The sequence below is a fragment of the Scaptodrosophila lebanonensis genome, unplaced genomic scaffold (assembly GCF_003285725.1).
Source record: "Scaptodrosophila lebanonensis strain 11010-0011.00,11010-0021.00 unplaced genomic scaffold, SlebRS2 tig00000043-arrow-pilon, whole genome shotgun sequence".
NCBI classification, from domain to species: Eukaryota; Metazoa; Arthropoda; class Insecta; order Diptera; family Drosophilidae; genus Scaptodrosophila; species Scaptodrosophila lebanonensis.
This window is the reverse complement of record NW_022060545.1, coordinates 1,484,145-1,501,349: the sequence shown is the minus strand read 5'-3', so window position 1 is coordinate 1,501,349 and position 17,205 is coordinate 1,484,145. Positions and strand designations below refer to the sequence as shown.

Genomic DNA, 17,205 nt, shown 5'->3' with positions numbered 1-17,205 from the left:
CCGTTGCCTCTTCGGGGGCCCCATTGATAGTGCGAACGAGCGAAAAGCCCGTCTCAGTTGATAATAAATACTAATTTGTTTTGGCTCTTCGCCCAAAACGTGCTGCCCGCTATGTTGCTATGTTTGTTAGTATTTGTGGAACTTGAACGGGTCTACGTTTTGATAAGAAGGAATTCTTCTGAATTATTTTCGCCCTCTCTTAACTATTCTCCTTGAGTGTTCTTCTATGTGCCGGGGCTACGTGCAATTAGGTAAACTATTTTGTGACTGAACAAAAATGGTTTATTTCACATTTGTTACTTAATTATTAATAATTTCTTAAACAAATAACAGCACAACAAAGACTTGCAACATAAAAATAACGACCAGAACTTAAACTATTATTCGTTCTTTCGGGCTGAGAAGTTTTTAATAAAACACGTTTTAGCAAGACATTGACGAGGTTCTACGTTAACTTTTACGTACGTACTTAAGTACTTTATTTGCTTCCTTTATTTAAATCTTAATATGAAAATCAATTAAATAACATATAAATCGCAACATCATTTAGTATGTCAACAAACTTTGTTCATGTTTTCATAAATGCATGTGTGCAGTTCGTATCAAATTTCTTTTTGAAGTTAAAATGATCATCCAAAAATCCTTAACAAAAATGATTATGAAGCAATAACATTAATGTTTGTTATACTTAGATCGGCTGCCATTTAAACAAAAAACAGTTTTTAATAACGAAACAAACAATTACTTAAACAGATGTGAGATTACAAAGAAGTATTAAAAACAGTTTGAGGAACACATGTATTGTATCTTTTCCGTCATATTCAATTCAAAACAATTTTTAAAAATTTAAAAAAAAAAAGTTTAATTGAGCTTTGGCAGAAACATTTATGGCTATTTATATACATAAGCATAAAACATAAAATTTTAAGAAGTACGGGAGTTATGGAAGATCGCTAATAGCGGAGGTGCGGTTGAACGAGGAAAATATTGAAACACACTTACTGCATACGTGTAAAGATATCTGTGTAAAAAATTTGGTTTCTCTAGATCTTATAGTCTCTAAGATCTATGTGGTCAGTCGGACGGAGAGATAGACATGGACTTTTGCTGTGCTGATCTAGAATATATATTTAAATACATTGTGGGGCTTAATATACTTTTGTATATTTCAAGTAGTACATAGTAGAATGAATGGATTGAGCGAGGTGACTAATTCACATAGAAGATTTCTACGAAAAAAATTATTGCCTAAAATCGTTTCTTGCTTAAGGAAATCATTTAAACTAAATCGTTTTAGTTCAATTTAATCAGTCTGATGAATCTTTACTAAAAAAAAAACAATAAATGAAGAGCTGAAATGTGAAAAAATCGAGTTTAAATACATTATCAGTAGATAATTTATCCCAAAACTCAAACATCCCAAGAGGTGACTAATTATTTTTGCTTCTACCAATCAAGCAAATCCTTTAATATACATACTCTGGGTACGTTACTTAAGCGATCTTAATATCGGTTTCTCACGATGATATTTGCACGTACAAGCACCAATTAAATGTACACAATACATTGATTAGACAGACGTATATTACGTGTATATTTTATATTAAAACTGTATAAATTATATTATTTATATGTGTTTATACATTGAATATGGAACAGTAATAAATGCTATGAACATGATACGAAAGATAAACCACTTCAAAATGGAAGATCAAATGGCAATGAAAATAAGATTATTAAGACAAATGCCTCAGCTTTGGTCTTAATACAATCTTGAACTGGTTGTACATTGGGCTTAAAAAAACACAGAATTCTTAGCAATTATATACTCAATTTCATTTGTCCACGGATTCTTAAAAGCTCGCCATTCGCTTTGCAGCTGTATATAGCTATTATCCTTACAGCGAAAACGATAAACCTGCGTGATGACTTTCCCCGGCAACTGCATTACCATTTTGTGGGATTCAACTAGGACGGCTATGTCCTCATTATGGAAATACTCATAAAAACTTGTCCCTAATATTTCCTGAGGCAGAAAACCAATAACCAATGTGGCACTGCAAAAAAGGATAAGGTTAAACAAGTTAATACTTATATGCAGAAGAATATATATTCCTTCATTGCTCATTGAATTATTTCTTAAAAACATTAATTTTATTTTAATGATAAGGAAGGTACGATATTCTCGTAATAAATTAAACGAATATATATTTTTTTTCTTAAATAAAGTTCGTGAACCGAATGACCTTACCGTTGATCTATGAACAAAAACTTTCCCTCTGCCGAGTGCCGTGATATGAAGAGAACGTGTCTTATGCTCGGTTGATTATCCAGGGAGGAGGGCAAATTAGAATTTAAAACATTGGGAGGTATTCGGCCAATAGCAACCAGACATGAGAGATTAGTAGTCTGTTCATCACTATCAGCATCCTGATCCTCGTCCTTAATGGGCGTCCATGACTTCAGATAACCAGTGCACTGAATTACGCGATATTTGTGGTCAATACTTAGCTTGGACTTTCGCCTCGTTGAGCTGCGCGAACTGGACGATGTGTCGGACTCCTCTTTGATTTGATTGTTAGCTGCGCGTAGTTTCATGCGACAGAAGAAGGATCGCCGAGCACCTGGACATAGACGGCACAAGCTTTGGGGCACATCTGTTTTAACCGGCAACATGGCTGTGAGCAATAGATTAATTAATTTATTGTTGATCTGATTGTGTCACACTTACTTTTTGCATCAATGAGTCGCTCACGTGGACATTGCTCCAGCGAAGATAGCTGCTCCTTTACCTTACCTATATCCTTGGGATGCAGCACATCAAACCAACTCTGACCCAGTAGATCGGTCTGTGAGCAGTTTAAAATAGTGGAGACGGATTCAGAAACATATAAAATGCGTCCACGATCACAACCCACGACAAATAAAAAGCCCTCGGATGCTTGTAAAATAATCATCTTGAGCTCCTGATCCGACAGGAAACTAGGTCTGTAGTCACCGGCATTATACGAACTACCGCGGATTCCCCGCAAATGTTGCACCGCCATTCGTAAAACCGTAAGCTTATCGAGCTTACGATGCATCGCATAGCACATGGGTATCATCGAGGATAGCTCATTGATATATGTGTTCATTTTGTCTCGTCGCCGCTTTTCAATTTCACTGTGATTTTGCCTGGAAAATCGCAAGTCGGAAAATAAAATAGTTGAAAATGAATTTATAAGCTAGCTATTTATTAAGAGTGCTGTAGGGACTAAAATCAAGCAGTAAACACAACATAAAGGAATATTTAAACTAAGTTTCTAACAGGAAATTTTAATAAATAGTAAAAGGAACATTTTTTTAGCACATAGGCCAACAGCTTTCCATGCGAGGTCTGTCAGTTTCTGTGCAGACAAGAGTTGACTGTCAGATAAGAAAATGGAGTTTAATAAATATTTAATAAGGGTACATTACTATAATATACATAGTTCAGATGTCACTAAAAGAAGTGTAAATGTGGAAATTCGCTCTTTTAGCTAATTAGTAATTCAATACTTGTTGATATATGTATGTATGTATGTATGTATGTATGTATTAAAATAATTCTATAAGACCCTGCGAAAGGTAGAAAACGAGTTCTCATACTTGCGATTTTCATCCGTGCGTCCGGACTTTTCTTCATCAAAGGTTTCATCCTCCAGCTCTTCCAAGTTTTCACTGTAATATGAGGAAAACTTTATCATTATTACCTTGGTGTTTGTGTGTATGTATGAAAGCCAAAACAACCCCGGTGAAAGGAATATGGCAATTTTAAGGGCAACTGTTGCTCATTTTTCCTCCACCTGAGCCAAATATCAACATACACACATGTGTATGCATGCTGTAAGTATACCCGTATACATGTGTTTATGTGTAATAGCAGATTAGAATTTTACACACACAGGCACAAAGTTGCCTACACATACTTATGTAATTTGGAATATAAATCAAATCCAACTTACCAAAATGGTTGCATATCACACATGTTGCGAATTTTTAAAATATTATAATCGGTTTGTACTCTTTATACGAAGTAAATAATTTTAATATTTATTTTTCCCCTTGTTTACAAATGCCGACTCTACCGCACTTAAAATACACGGCAAACTAGAATTATTTGCAGTTTGTCAAATCAAAGCTTTTCTTGGAGCTTCTCTGTTGCCAGACTTGTAACTAGCAGGGGTTGTTTTGTCTGGCAACACTTTTATGCAGTTGAAGCTTTCCATTGCACTTGCAATTTAGAAGCTTACAAATTGCAGCAGAGCTTATGCCGTTCCATTTGTTCAAGTCTCATTAAGTAGGCTCTGTATCTATGTAACTGTTTATTTTTTTAAATGCTGCATTGGCCTATTAAAGATTACAAATACAATATGCTGACATAAAAACTATTAGAAAACTAAAAGTACAATAAATACTTAAATATGGTACATTTTATCCAAGCAAATTGTTATAACCTGCATATAGCGGTCCCACAGACAACGAGTCTCTTGATCCCTGAAAGAAAATAATTTAAAAACATCGCGGCGATTTCTCATTAAAACATTCTCCCGCTTACCTTGAAATTTCTAATTCCAAAACACTTTGTGTTATTGACGCTAGAAATTTGTTAACTTGCTCGCGATTCCACCCATTCTGACGCCATGGTTCTATTAATTTTTCACAAAGATCGACAAATAGATCACGCAACTCACGGTTACGATGCAAATTGCATGCAATTGTAATTAAAGCACGCCAATAAGAACTAAAATAAAAAGGCATATAATGTAGTACTTTAAATTATCATGAATTACAACAAAACAAACCGAAAGCTCGAGTCCAATTCATGAAAGGCGCGTTCTAGTAACACAGGTTTTAGACGCATACAAACGAGGCTTAAATAGAGATATTTCTGAATTAATCGGCTTAAAATTTTATGAAGTGTACACTTACTGCTTGATTTCCTTCTCCTTTTCAAGAAGGCACCGTAATTCACGCAGATCGAGTAGAAATTCCTTGTCCATTTCAGTGTCGTAGTACTCGGGACCTGTGTGCCCAGTATATGTATATGTCCAATAAATCATTATAGAGTGCGAACATGTAAGTAAGTCACCAAATGTTAGATATTGCAACTTTTTCTTTGATGTTTCGAATCGTAGGCAGGCCAAAAATACAATGCAGGCATATTTTCTGCAAAGGTAAAATATGGAATAGGAAGTAAATTATATTCTTTTTGCTGTGATCTGATGTCGTACTTGGCCAATTCATTTGAAATAAAAAAGTGTTGTTTAATATTGTTGGTCAGGGTCCCTGGTATCTCCTCCACAGCTTTAAAAATGCGTTTCACGTTGTCGAATTGGCGTCTTCAAAAAATGGATCAAAGAATGTACAAATTTTAATTTAAAAAACAAACTTACCGACATGATTTTAACTTAACACATGTTTTCTCAGCTACTTCATCCAGATCCTTGCGATAGCGGGACGTTAATTTCTTACCAAGAATCTCGCGAGCCACCACATCATCTATTGAGAAATATTTTTCAATGATCAATTGACGCGTTTGTGGTTCCAATTGGAAACATGACTGTTCCAATAGCTTGCTAGGTGCATGGAGCAAGCGTTCGATCAACGAATATGTACGATAATGGTCGAGAACATCGGAAGCTATTAGCTCAAGTGGAGCGCCCATGGCATTTCCAAACCCCTTTTGCTTTAAATAGCAAACGGCTTCGTTGGCTGAAAAATCAGTAGACGAATAAAAACACTTGATTTGCGCACTTTTAAGACCTCACATGTAAATCCCTCAATCCATAGTTGATATATTTCTGGATCCACAAGTGTGTAATTGCTTATGAAGACATCAACAGTGCAATCTGCCATCCTCTATCTGTTTATTTATTTTTTACTATCAGAACAGCAAAAAAACGCGACCCGAGTTGGCAGCAAGTACTGTGGGTAGAATGACAGCCCTGAGCATAATCAGCTGTTTGGCTTCCAGCAAATGAATTATTCGATAGGCACTTCTCTAGCGCTGTTGAAGTGGTAGTTTTGCTATCGACTTGTATGTTAAACATCGATGTTTTCAATGCAGTTTTTACACCTCTAATATATCAACTTTTAGAAGCAAAATTGTTCATTAAAAATGTGAGCTACAACATTAAATATATTGTTGAAACTCTTGTAAATAGTGTGCGCGAGCGCGCGAACCCGCAACTGCTACCAGCCGTATGCGACATAAAGCAAAACGAAAAATATTGAAGTGAAATTTATGCTTGTGCAGAATGGAACAGGTCGATTCTTCTGAGCTGCATCTGAGCAGGATACGTGAGGTAAAAGACTTGGCTTCTTTGGCCGACGGCGTGCGCGATGTTGTGAAAGAAGAGGTGATACTCGAAAGCTCGGGCCATCATCACCATCAGGTAAACTTTAAACGAAACTAAACCAAACAAATCTGACGTTGGCGGCAAGGGTGGTTGATTGTTGGTTAGTTCGTTGGTTTGCTGGATGATAGGTTGGATGGTTGGGACGGCATAGTAGCTGCTGCAGCGCAATGCCGCGCAGCCAACGCGCAGTAGTAGAACGAACTGTGTGTGTGTATGTGTGCGTGCGTGTGTGTGTGCGAGAGTGAGTGTGTGTGTGTGTCTTGGGGCGAGTGTGGGGGGCGGCGGCGCAGCAAAAATGCGCGCTGTGCTTGCGCCCTACGGCCGACCCACTGACTGCCACCACCACAACTCCAACGTCAGATTTGTGGCGCAAATTGTTGTGTATACCGATTTTCATTTTTCCATGCTGTGTTGTTTACTTACATTCAATTTTCTTTGCTTATTCCACGAAAAACTGAAAACCAACCGAAAAACATTATAAAAAACGTGTATCAAATCGAAAAACAAATCAAACTAAATACATGTGAACGCCAAACAACGCTTTAACTGTAATGTGCGCAATGGTAATGCAGTTGGATACAAAAGTTCGCATGGTTACTTCCTCATCAAACGACAACAGCGGCAGCGGCGTTGTCTCGGTGCCCGTGTCTCTGCCAATTGGTTCAATGATCACGGGCACAGCCTTCAATGTGATTACGCCCGACCAGCTGCCGCACTTCAAGCCGATGCTGTGCGTTGACAACAATGGCTACTTGTCCGGCAGTACCGTCAGCATGGGCGGCGACCTCAAAACGATTGTCATTCAGCAGCAGCAAACACAGACAGGCGGCAGTGGTGGCGGCAATAGCAGTGCTGGTACCACAACCACAGCCACAAACACTAGTGGACTGAATCACGACGGCTCCGGCAGCAATAACAGCCATGACAGCATGGGAACGCTCGACCACGCAGCTGGTGGCGGTGCTGGCACCACAACGGGCTCCACTGGCTGGGCGGAGACGACATCCACTCAGCACATGGAAGTCTTTCAGATACGTTGCAAAACAACCTCCGCCGAACTCTATCGCAGCAAGCTGGGCTCAGGCGGGCGCGGCCGCTGTGTCAAATACAAAGACAAATGGCACACGCCAAGCGAGTTCGAGAATGTGTGCGGTCGTGGTTCCAGCAAGGATTGGAAGCGCTCAATAAAATACGGAGGCAAATCACTGCAATCTCTTATAGATGAGGGCACACTGACGCCGCACGCAACCAACTGCAGTTGTACGGTGTGCTGTGATGACGAAGCTGGTAAGTTGCTGATGCAAGATATTCTCTAAGTCCAGCAGTTGTATTTTGAAGATATAGGAGCACTTTTATTTAGTTAATAGTTAGTTACTGAACTTTATTCCAATTAGGACCGTGTATAGCACTTATTTAGTTTTCTGATTGTACCTATCAAGACTGTTTAACTAAAAACAATATTTCGTTAAGGACCCAAACAAATTAGCCATTTAATAACTCCTAGCTCCTCATCCATGAATATTGGGGCAATCGCGTATTGGCGGAAATAAAAGCTGTTTACTTTTTATTCCCAAGTCAATACTGACATGTTTGTTATTATTATACAGGTAGTAATACAAATATTTCAATTTAAGTAGGCAGAATGTAATCAACTTGAAAATATCGATTTTACACATTTATTGGATAATGCAAAATGGCAAACCTTATTATCTTGTACTTATGTCCCAAATGATAAACACTACAGTATTTGGCTATAGAGATGTGACCTAATTTTCCCCAATTCTCACCATTACCCTTATTAAATGGAATGATCAAGCTCGACCTTTTAAAATACATAATTAATTTGTTGAAGGAAGTTGAACAGTTAAAAAGAAGAGAAAATTAAATACTTACTGAATACTAGTATTATTGGAAGTCAAAGAAAGTCACAAATTGTACATTCGTCTTTTGCATTAGGCTTGTTTATGCTCAGGAAATTATTGTTTAGGAAAATTGTTGCCATATGTAGGCCATATAGAAACTATTTGTATTTAGTTATTGAATAGGAAAGGCTGTAAGAATGCCATATTATTGCTTTAAAGAAAAGACTGTGCGAACAAGTTTATATATTTGGCATAGGTTTGAGGCTCGTCAGGTGAAAGTAAAGATCTGGATTGCGTATTCTGGTTTTAGTACCGTAAACTAATCACTGATCGTACTATTTATTACCTAGCTTCCGGTCCCGTGCGTCTATTCACACCATACAAGCGACGAAAGCGAAATCAAACAGATCTCGATGTAGAGCCCGGCCCTAAGCGCAAAAGGAATACGCATAGCAACAATAACAACAATACCAATACAAACAACAACAACACAAGTAATAGCAGCACCAACAATGTGGACCCAACGACAGCCACAGCTACAGTGGTGGATGAGAACAATATGTTTCTTCCCGATGATAACATAACGTCCAAAGACGAACCCTGGGCAGCGCTCAACGACAGTTTAGACACCTCCACCGAACTGGTTGACCAAACGCAAATGGGCAATCCCTACGAGCGTGAAACGTTCGTGGTGAATATCAACGATGCGGGCTCCATAGCCGTGCTGGACAGCAGTCAGTCGTTAAAGAACATCGAGCACGTCTATTGTACCATGGTGAAGGCAACCAACGACTTCAAGCGTCTGCTAAACGATATGAAGCAGACGTACGAGCGACGCATCGAGGTCCTGCAGAAGGAGCGGGATGCTGCCGTCTCGGCGATGCGCGTGCAGGTGCATACGGATATCGATGATCCGAATATATCAGGCTCCTTACATGGCAATGAGATCATATCGGCAAAAAAGGTATGCAACTACTCACAATACACACCTAACTACGGGGTAACTAAATAAGTATGTATTTTTTTTTTTTTTTGTCTCTATAGTGCGCCAACTGCAATCGGGAAGCGCTTGCCGAGTGCTCGCTGTGTCGCAAGACACCATATTGTTCGGAGTTTTGCCAGCGCAAGGATTGGAATGCTCATCAGGTGGAATGCACAAGAAATCCACAAACGACAACGCAACAGGTTATGCTATTGATCGATGATCAGTCCTAAGCAACGTAACGAATTGTACATACAAATTTTACTACTAATTATTATGGTCAAGCATACAGTTTCCAACCCCATCCCCACGCCCAGCTCCATAAGAGAAACCAATACCCAGACCCCAATACATAAGTCTTTTAGCAAGTTTAATAATGAGCCTCCTACCCTTAGAGTTACCCCCTATATTAATGTAATTCTTAAACAACGTACATATAACTATACTATACATATATACATTTTACTATGAAGGTAGGGCAAGCCAGCAAAAAAAAATATTAAAAAAATCAACAAAAAAAGATAAAACTTTACCAAGCAAAAATCAAAGTAAGTGCAAAAGCGTCGGCATAGAAAATTAATTAAGCTACGATTTGAAAGAAAAGAAAATACCATAAAAAACACACACTTGTAATTCAATTTAAATTAAATTTATAAATAGTTGCAAACAATTATAAGTGCGAGCGCATTAGCATAAAAGAGAAACCCCAAAACACAATTAACAATTAAAATGAAAAAAATACAAAAAGAGAAAAACGCAGCAAGTAAACGCGAAAAAGTTACTTCGCATAAGCAGAAATACATACATATTCGTCTATGTATACATTTTTCATTAGATTTTAAGCACATAGTTAAACTTTTAACATTTTATTATAATTTTTATGGATACTACTGCCCATCGTTACAAGCATCCAATAAAGATTTCAAAACAAAACAAAATGAAATACGAAGCAAGTCCCATAAAATACAAAAAGAGAGCAGAGTGCACGATGCATTTTCGACATACTCTATTAAATAATTCAATAATTATTTAATTCGTGTCGAATATGTGCAATCTATAACATTAAACAATATGTGTGTAAATGTATCGTAATGTCCTCCTCCTTCCTTATATATATATTTATTTGTTTTTGTGTGATGTTTATTTAAACTTCGAACGCTGTAAAGTTTTTCCGCCAGCTGCTGTAACAATTTCTTGTAGTCTGTAGTAAGCAAAACATTCATTATAGTATATATACATATATATATATAAATAAATATATTTAAACAACTAGCTATATATTCCGATTCACGCACACAACACACACACACTCACTGAAAAAGGAAAGCAACCCAATTCGAAAAACGTAGTCCAGTCGATTCAGAATTACAAAATTTCAAATGCAGACACAGCGGAGAGAAACTTAATTCATACAAGAATAACAAATAACGATTTGAGGCAAGAAAGGGAAAACACAGCAGGCGTAGAGACTGGCGATCAGCCTTTGACTACTATATATACATATAGGGGCCTCAACGCAATACGAATTTGAAATCTTTATTCTCATGTCTGTAATGGTTTCGGATGTTGCATTACAAAATTATAAAAACAAGGCGAAACGAGTGCAAGCTGAAAACAACAGAGCAGAAGTAGCATGACGAAGATAAAGAAGAAAGAAAAATATATACATACATTTAAATGTACAACGCTTACGTTTTGTTGTCTTATTCCAATTCTTTTTATTTCATTTCTCTTTAATCCAGTGACCAGCCAACCGAGCAACTACGTTCAAGAGTATCTGTAAGTATCCAATGTACTTAATATATTCAAATTTCTAGCAATATTGTCGGGAATGGAATGATATATTCTTTGATATATGTATGTATGTATATTGCGGCAATCTGAAGGTTCGATGAGTTAATTTTGACAGTGATGAAATACAATGAAGTTTAATCGACTCATCGGTTTGGAAGTCAAAGTTGTTGAAAAAGTTGTTGCCTTAAAACGAACCCCTCTTAAGTGTTTTCGTTCCTTAGCAGTTTAAATAAATGAGTTTTGGTAATATATACTGCACTGCTTAAATGGGCGGCAATTTTATCAATTCGAAAACTGTGGATTAATTTCTTTTAATTTGTTATGAATTTTAAGTCTTCCTATAGTCCTTCTATGGAATGTAAAGTCAAAGATACCGATGTCCCCAAGCAATTTCTGCCGCGAGTTTGATTTGGAAACCCCCACAAACTATGTTTAACCAAAAATTAAAGACACCTGCGTAATATTAGGTTCATATTATGCACATGTTTCATTTATTATTGCATTTCAGCTTGCATTTGCATTATTATCAGTTAACTTACTAATCTACATATATATGTGTGTGTATATATATAGTTTAGTATTACCAAAAATAGTTTCTTAAAACTTTTTACTCGTTTAATTTATTTATATTAATTACTTTAAGTTTACATTTCAACTGCTCGGGAGTGGGCATTAATTCGATTTACTTCTTTTTATTTTGCATTTGTCATCTAAAACTCTGTAACTTTTCGTTTTGTATGCCTGGTTTGTATATTTGTTTTTTGTCATTTAATTCGAACTACACTCAACTCAAACACGAAAGCCGAACTTTAAGAAATACATACATACAATAATACTAAAAGTGCGGGTGTATAGATTTAGTTTGATTTTGTGTATAGAACGAAACCGACTGGAAGGGTATTGGGAAATCGAGTTGTTTGAATTCGGTTTTGTGGTTGGTGGCATTAGTAATTAATTTGTGGGTTTTGCTTTCTTGTTGTCGCAGCAAATTTGTTTTTTATACATACAATATTAATTAGATAATCATAGTAGATCAAATACAAAACATATATAAACAACGTGTCTAAATTTAAACATTTTAAATTGGCTAAATAATAAAAATGGTTTCTCATTTTTGTATTGCAAAATTTTGTTGCTGCTGCCCAATGAGGAAAACTATAAACAATTTTAAATGGATTTTTCAGTCCCTGTTATTCAAACACAACGTTAGTAAACAAAGACGTTAATGTATTAGCATTAGCTTTTAACTTAATTCGAGGGCCTGGATATTTAGGCGGTTTTAAGCGAAACTTTTACAAACATTTCACTTTTTGTTTTCTTTTTTTTCGGAATCACAAATGTTAGCTAGTTTTAAATACACATGTAGGTAAGATACAATATTTAAAAGACGAAAATTAAGTTTTTTTAATGTGGAAAATGCTGGTGGTAGAGAGACTAAAGATGCGGCAATGGTCGGGTGAGATGAATTGTTGTTGTTGTTCTTGTAGGTGTGTAGCCAAAGCGGAACCGAAATCGGCATCGAAATTGTTAGCGCGATAGACGCATTAAATTTGTGGCAAAGTGCGGCAACGATGACGAAAACAGCGACGACATCCTTTAGCTTCACTCCAAATTTCGCACCTCGAAGCGCTTGTACGTGTAGTTGATAAAGACCCAATCCTTGGCAATTTCGCCACCCTGTGGGATCGGCGCAGATGCTGCAATGATAAAGGCCGATAAAAAACGTTGTATATAGACCAAAAAAAATAGGGAACAGGAACTTACGTATTTCCAGCGAGACATCCGGAAATTCATCGAAGTTGGACGTATCGTCAATAGAGCGAACATCTACCGGTATGGCTGCTGGGCGCTCGCGTATGTGCTCCCAATCGACGCCCCGAAAGAACGGCACTGACTTCAGGTCTTCGAGGCCCCGCTGTGAGCCCAGACGCCGGTCGGCCTCGCAACAAAAGTTAATGATCGTCTCTTTGGCCTCCTCCGATATGGGTATTTCCGGGGGAAAGATCAATGTCTCCCGCCAATTCATCACTTTTCGATACGTATCCTGTGGATTATCCGAGCAGAATGGCGGATACCCCATTAGCATTTCGTACATGATGACGCCCAGCGACCACCAATCGCATGCCGGTCCATAGCCAGTCTGCAGGAATACTTCAGGTGCTATATAATCGGGCGTGCCCACCGTACTGTATGCCAGGGCACGCCGATTGCGTTTCCACGACTCAGCACGTCGTTTTGAGTCCATGGGACTGCAACACATATAAAACGGATTAATAGGATTATATGTATGTAATATTTACTATCTTCTTCGTGGACATCGAAAACTCACCTGGCACAGGTCCCAATAAAATCGGATGGTTTCGCCTGCGACAAATCACGATAGAAGTCTGTGCGATGCGATTTCTTGAGGCCGGTACACAGTCCGAAATCGGAAAGCTATTGGACAATGTCACGGAATATATAATTTAAATATATTTTGAATTATGCAGTATCTAAAACTTACCTTTAGGTGCCCGCGGGCATCGAGCAGCAAGTTGTCCGGTTTGATGTCTCTGTGTATGAAACCGAGTTTGTGTATCGAGTCAATCGCTAACGCTGTTTCACTAATGTAGAACTGTGTGCACTCCTCGGATAGCGTGTCCTTCTTCATAAGCAATGTCATCATATCACCACCAGGCAAGAATTCCATTATCAAATATAAATTGACCTGGTCCTGTTGTAATAGAAGTAAAAAAGCGTATTTAATGGTTTTTTAATAGAATTGAGAATACTTTGTTCTTATTATTGTTGTTCGCATTTCCAAACAAAACATTTTTTCAAAATTAACACATGTCTTACAAATAATATATCCGACATGGAGAAATGAACATTTCAATTAAGATATTCCTAATGAAGAATATTTAATGGACCATTTTGTGTTAAAATAAACAACGGTCGATTCAAGTAATAAACAGTTTTATGATATTATTATTATCATCATAAATTATTAAATGAAAACTGATAAAATACATTTCTTTCTAAACAAGTTGATCAAATCATTCATCGACAATAAACAAAATGAATAATAATACATTTTGAGAAAGCCGAACGAAGTTACGAATTCCATGCAAATTAACAGCAAATCAAGCTTTATCACCCAATTCTTTACACATGTACTATATGTATACATATTTATATATACATATATATGTACATATGTGCGTGTGTAAGAACTTTCACCGCGCCAATCTGGCTGAAGAAAATGAGTATATTGCTCAAGTAAGAGCAATAACAATAAGAAACATAAACCATATGATTCGCTTGCCCACTTGGGGACTGAGTGAGTGCATTTGTATTGGTTTATTGATTTTTATTTTTGTTATCGTTTAACAAAATTCCTTTCTTTTATACGCTCAATATTATTTGTACACTTACACACACTCAGATATTAAACTCATTGAAGAAGTACTCACCTGAAAACTGTAGTACATCTTAACCACCCATTGGTGGTCCGCCTCAACAAGCACATCGCGCTCAGCGCGTACGTGAGCCACCTGCTCCTTTTCGAGCATATCCGCTTTGCGCAACACCTTCATTGCGTACACATGTCCCGTATCCTTTTTTTGCACCAAACGCACCTCGCCGAATGCACCCCGCCCGATTACTTTTAATGCCTCGAAATCTTCGACACCCAAACGCAAGCGTTTAAGTCGCAAATATTCCGTCTCTTTTTGCGCATGTTGCTGGCGTTTCTCCTGCCGCTGCGACTCTGTCAGACTTTCGTCCTTCAGCTGTGCCTCCAATTTAGCCTGCCTTTGTTTGCGCTCGCCGTACTGTGTTACCAAATTGCTGTAGTAGTTCTCCAAAGTCACTTTGGCCTTGGTGGCTTTATCCAGTGTGTGATCACTGAAACGTATTGAGGAACCGTCCGCTGTGCTGCTCATCATCTAACTGTGTGGTGTTGTGTTGGCTGTGGTGTGTGTGTGTGTGCAAGTGTTTGGTGTTGAATTCTTGTTCACTGTCTGTGCCTGCAGTTTTTGCTCGAGTTATGCACTGGCAAAAACACACACACAGTTTTCAAGTACGAATTTTTCTGCAATTTATTCGTTTATTTCAACTGCGTTTTGTGTCGTTCTTTCGCGTTAGGGTTGTGAGATAATCGATAGAATTGAATAATAATGCTATCGATAGGTATTTATTCGTCATAACAAGCTAAAGTTGGGTGCGCTTAATCATATTTATATTTGTAGTGCATCCCTGGCTGTTGCAAAGCTTATTGGGAGACCGGAACAATAAATATAAACTGGAAAATCGCTCTAAACAGAATAATATTATTGGACACAATTTAAAGTAATACGTTATTAAGTCGCAATGCATTTCATGCAAATGGCATGCTTAAAAATCTGGCGGGCGCGATTACCTAGCCTGTGTCCATGACAAGTAGTGGGCCGTTAATTGTTATTAATCATAATCATCATTTGCTGCGAGGGTGAGGGTAAATAAGAAGAACGTAAATTGACAATTATAGTTGTTATTTTGCCACTTTCTACAGTTCCTCAAAATCAAAGAGAAATATGGCACGCACGACCGACTTCTCAGACTTGGATGTGCACTCTGTGCTGCTGATAATGAAGCATCTGAAAAGCCTTGAGGATCAGGTCAATTTGGCGCGCTGCAGTCGGAAATTTAGCAATGCTTTTGTGCAACTGCATCATGGTCACTTCAAGGAAATTATCGACAACGAAATGAAGTTCAAAAGCCTAGACGAATGGCGGGCTTTTTTGTGGATGTGTGGTGCCAATGTAAAGCACATGCAGTTGTATAACGACGACGATCATCCACTTCAACTGCTGCCCCTAGCCAGCAAGTTCTGCACCAACTTGGAAAGTATAACATTACATAATGTAACGGTCGCCAAGGCGCAACCGTTTTTACTGGCTATCCGGACACTGAAGAGAGTTCAAATACGAAACTATAAGAATACCAGCAAAGATTTAATCAAGTCAATGTTGCGTTATCTGCCCTATTTGAACAGCCTGGGCTTGGAGTATTTCGATCGAAAGGAATGTAAGTAAAATGTTAATCAAAATGTCCTTTATTCATTGAGTTTATATTGCAGTGCAAGAGCTTCGACACTTTAAAAACTTGAGGGAACTGCAACTGTATGACGAGGTAACGGCCTCAGATTTTGTGGATATTATCAAACCTATGAGCGATTTGCGGATTCTCCAACTTAGAAATGCTAAGAAATTTCTGACTACACAGACGATAAAGCAGTTGGTCGCACATTGCTCTCAGCTTGAAAAACTATCATTTTTCGATAGTGACGCTGATTTGACCAATGTCGCACAGTTCTCGAATCTCAAATATCTACAAGTCCACTGCCCAGAGCAATATAAAACACGACTATTTAAAGCCTTGGCCAAAAAAAACGCATCTCATTTGGAATATCTTGTTCTCCACAAGAAACGTTGGATAAATGAGGAGCAAGCCCAGTATATAGGCACCATGCAGTCTCTCAAAATACTCGTATGCAAACCTCGTGATGATCGCTGTATGGAACATTTGGCCAATCTCACACAACTTGAGTGCCTGTCGATGCAGAGCTCTCGGGACGTGGGAGAAATGGCGCTTATGGCTGTCCTGAGCGCAAATGAAAAGCTAAGATATCTCAATATTTGCTTTTGCATGAGCATAACTGACCATTTTGTAATGAGTGCGCTGACATATCTAGCCAAACGGATTTCACACCAGCCCTTGGAGTTGTATGCCGCTGCAACTGATATTAGACGTGATATCATGGATAGGGTAAGTTTTTCAGTATATAAATTGGATATGTATTAATTGAAAACACGCTTTCAGTTAACGGCCGACCACCGGTCCAAGCAGCTATGCTTGTACTTTGAGTGCAGCAATGGCCTGTACTGTGATGGTCATTATTACAATGATGAAGCTGAATTTGCATAATGACACATTCCAATCTACACGTACTTCTAAATCATTTAATGGCCACAAACATACAACAGTCTGATATATTCACCTGTAAGAGGCGCCTTGATGAGTAGATGAGAATTTGACTGCGCATGCAAATCTTGTTATTTACATACATATTTAACTTATCATATTTATGCCATGTAATTTTAATAATTTTTTCTATAAGTGCACAGCTGTAATTTGTTAAATATATACAAGTTTTACTCACAAGTGC

General features: G+C 37.9%; 5 protein-coding genes across 7 annotated transcripts; 2 read left to right on the top strand and 3 right to left on the bottom strand.

Moving 5' to 3' along the window:
- Positions 1-1,566: 1,566 nt before the first annotated feature.
- LOC115622174 (protein cycle) lies at positions 1,567-4,122 on the bottom strand. The gene is made up of 5 exons (XM_030516052.1): positions 3,984-4,122; positions 3,628-3,699; positions 2,732-3,174; positions 2,252-2,678; positions 1,567-2,057 (listed from the first exon to the last, which is right to left on the bottom strand). The coding sequence occupies exons 1-5, from the start codon at positions 4,004-4,006 to the stop codon at positions 1,796-1,798; spliced, it is 1,227 nt and encodes a 408-aa protein (XP_030371912.1). The 5' UTR covers positions 4,007-4,122; the 3' UTR covers positions 1,567-1,795.
- A 210-nt stretch (positions 4,123-4,332) lies between these two features.
- Positions 4,333-5,927, bottom strand: LOC115622925 (acidic fibroblast growth factor intracellular-binding protein). The gene is made up of 7 exons (XM_030517050.1): positions 5,790-5,927; positions 5,415-5,733; positions 5,253-5,360; positions 4,951-5,187; positions 4,824-4,892; positions 4,577-4,762; positions 4,333-4,515 (listed from the first exon to the last, which is right to left on the bottom strand). Exons 1-7 carry the CDS (start codon positions 5,875-5,877, stop codon positions 4,437-4,439), a joined length of 1,086 nt encoding a protein of 361 aa, XP_030372910.1. The 5' UTR covers positions 5,878-5,927; the 3' UTR covers positions 4,333-4,436.
- A 179-nt stretch (positions 5,928-6,106) lies between these two features.
- On the top strand, positions 6,107-10,496 carry LOC115622478 (deformed epidermal autoregulatory factor 1). Of its 2 annotated transcripts, none has more exons than XM_030516423.1 (4): positions 6,107-6,326; positions 6,953-7,667; positions 8,593-9,206; positions 9,287-10,496. In XM_030516423.1, the coding sequence occupies exons 1-4, from the start codon at positions 6,279-6,281 to the stop codon at positions 9,455-9,457; spliced, it is 1,548 nt and encodes a 515-aa protein (XP_030372283.1). In that variant the 5' UTR covers positions 6,107-6,278; the 3' UTR covers positions 9,458-10,496. The 2 variants fall into 2 exon arrangements, with proteins under 2 accessions (XP_030372283.1, XP_030372282.1); XM_030516422.1 differs by having other exon boundaries at positions 6,107-6,416.
- Positions 10,497-12,228: 1,732 nt separating this feature from the next.
- Positions 12,229-15,122, bottom strand: LOC115622584 (serine/threonine-protein kinase tricorner). The gene is made up of 5 exons (XM_030516576.1): positions 14,471-15,122; positions 13,522-13,731; positions 13,348-13,454; positions 12,783-13,267; positions 12,229-12,715 (listed from the first exon to the last, which is right to left on the bottom strand). The coding sequence occupies exons 1-5, from the start codon at positions 14,942-14,944 to the stop codon at positions 12,621-12,623; spliced, it is 1,371 nt and encodes a 456-aa protein (XP_030372436.1). The 5' UTR covers positions 14,945-15,122; the 3' UTR covers positions 12,229-12,620.
- A 171-nt stretch (positions 15,123-15,293) lies between these two features.
- On the top strand, positions 15,294-17,201 carry LOC115622585. Of its 2 annotated transcripts, none has more exons than XM_030516577.1 (4): positions 15,294-15,486; positions 15,550-16,064; positions 16,117-16,805; positions 16,860-17,201. In XM_030516577.1, exons 1-4 carry the CDS (start codon positions 15,431-15,433, stop codon positions 16,962-16,964), a joined length of 1,365 nt encoding a protein of 454 aa, XP_030372437.1. In that variant the 5' UTR covers positions 15,294-15,430; the 3' UTR covers positions 16,965-17,201. The 2 variants fall into 2 exon arrangements, with proteins under 2 accessions (XP_030372437.1, XP_030372438.1); XM_030516578.1 differs by having other exon boundaries at positions 15,358-15,492; positions 16,860-17,001.
- Positions 17,202-17,205: the final 4 nt, after the last annotated feature.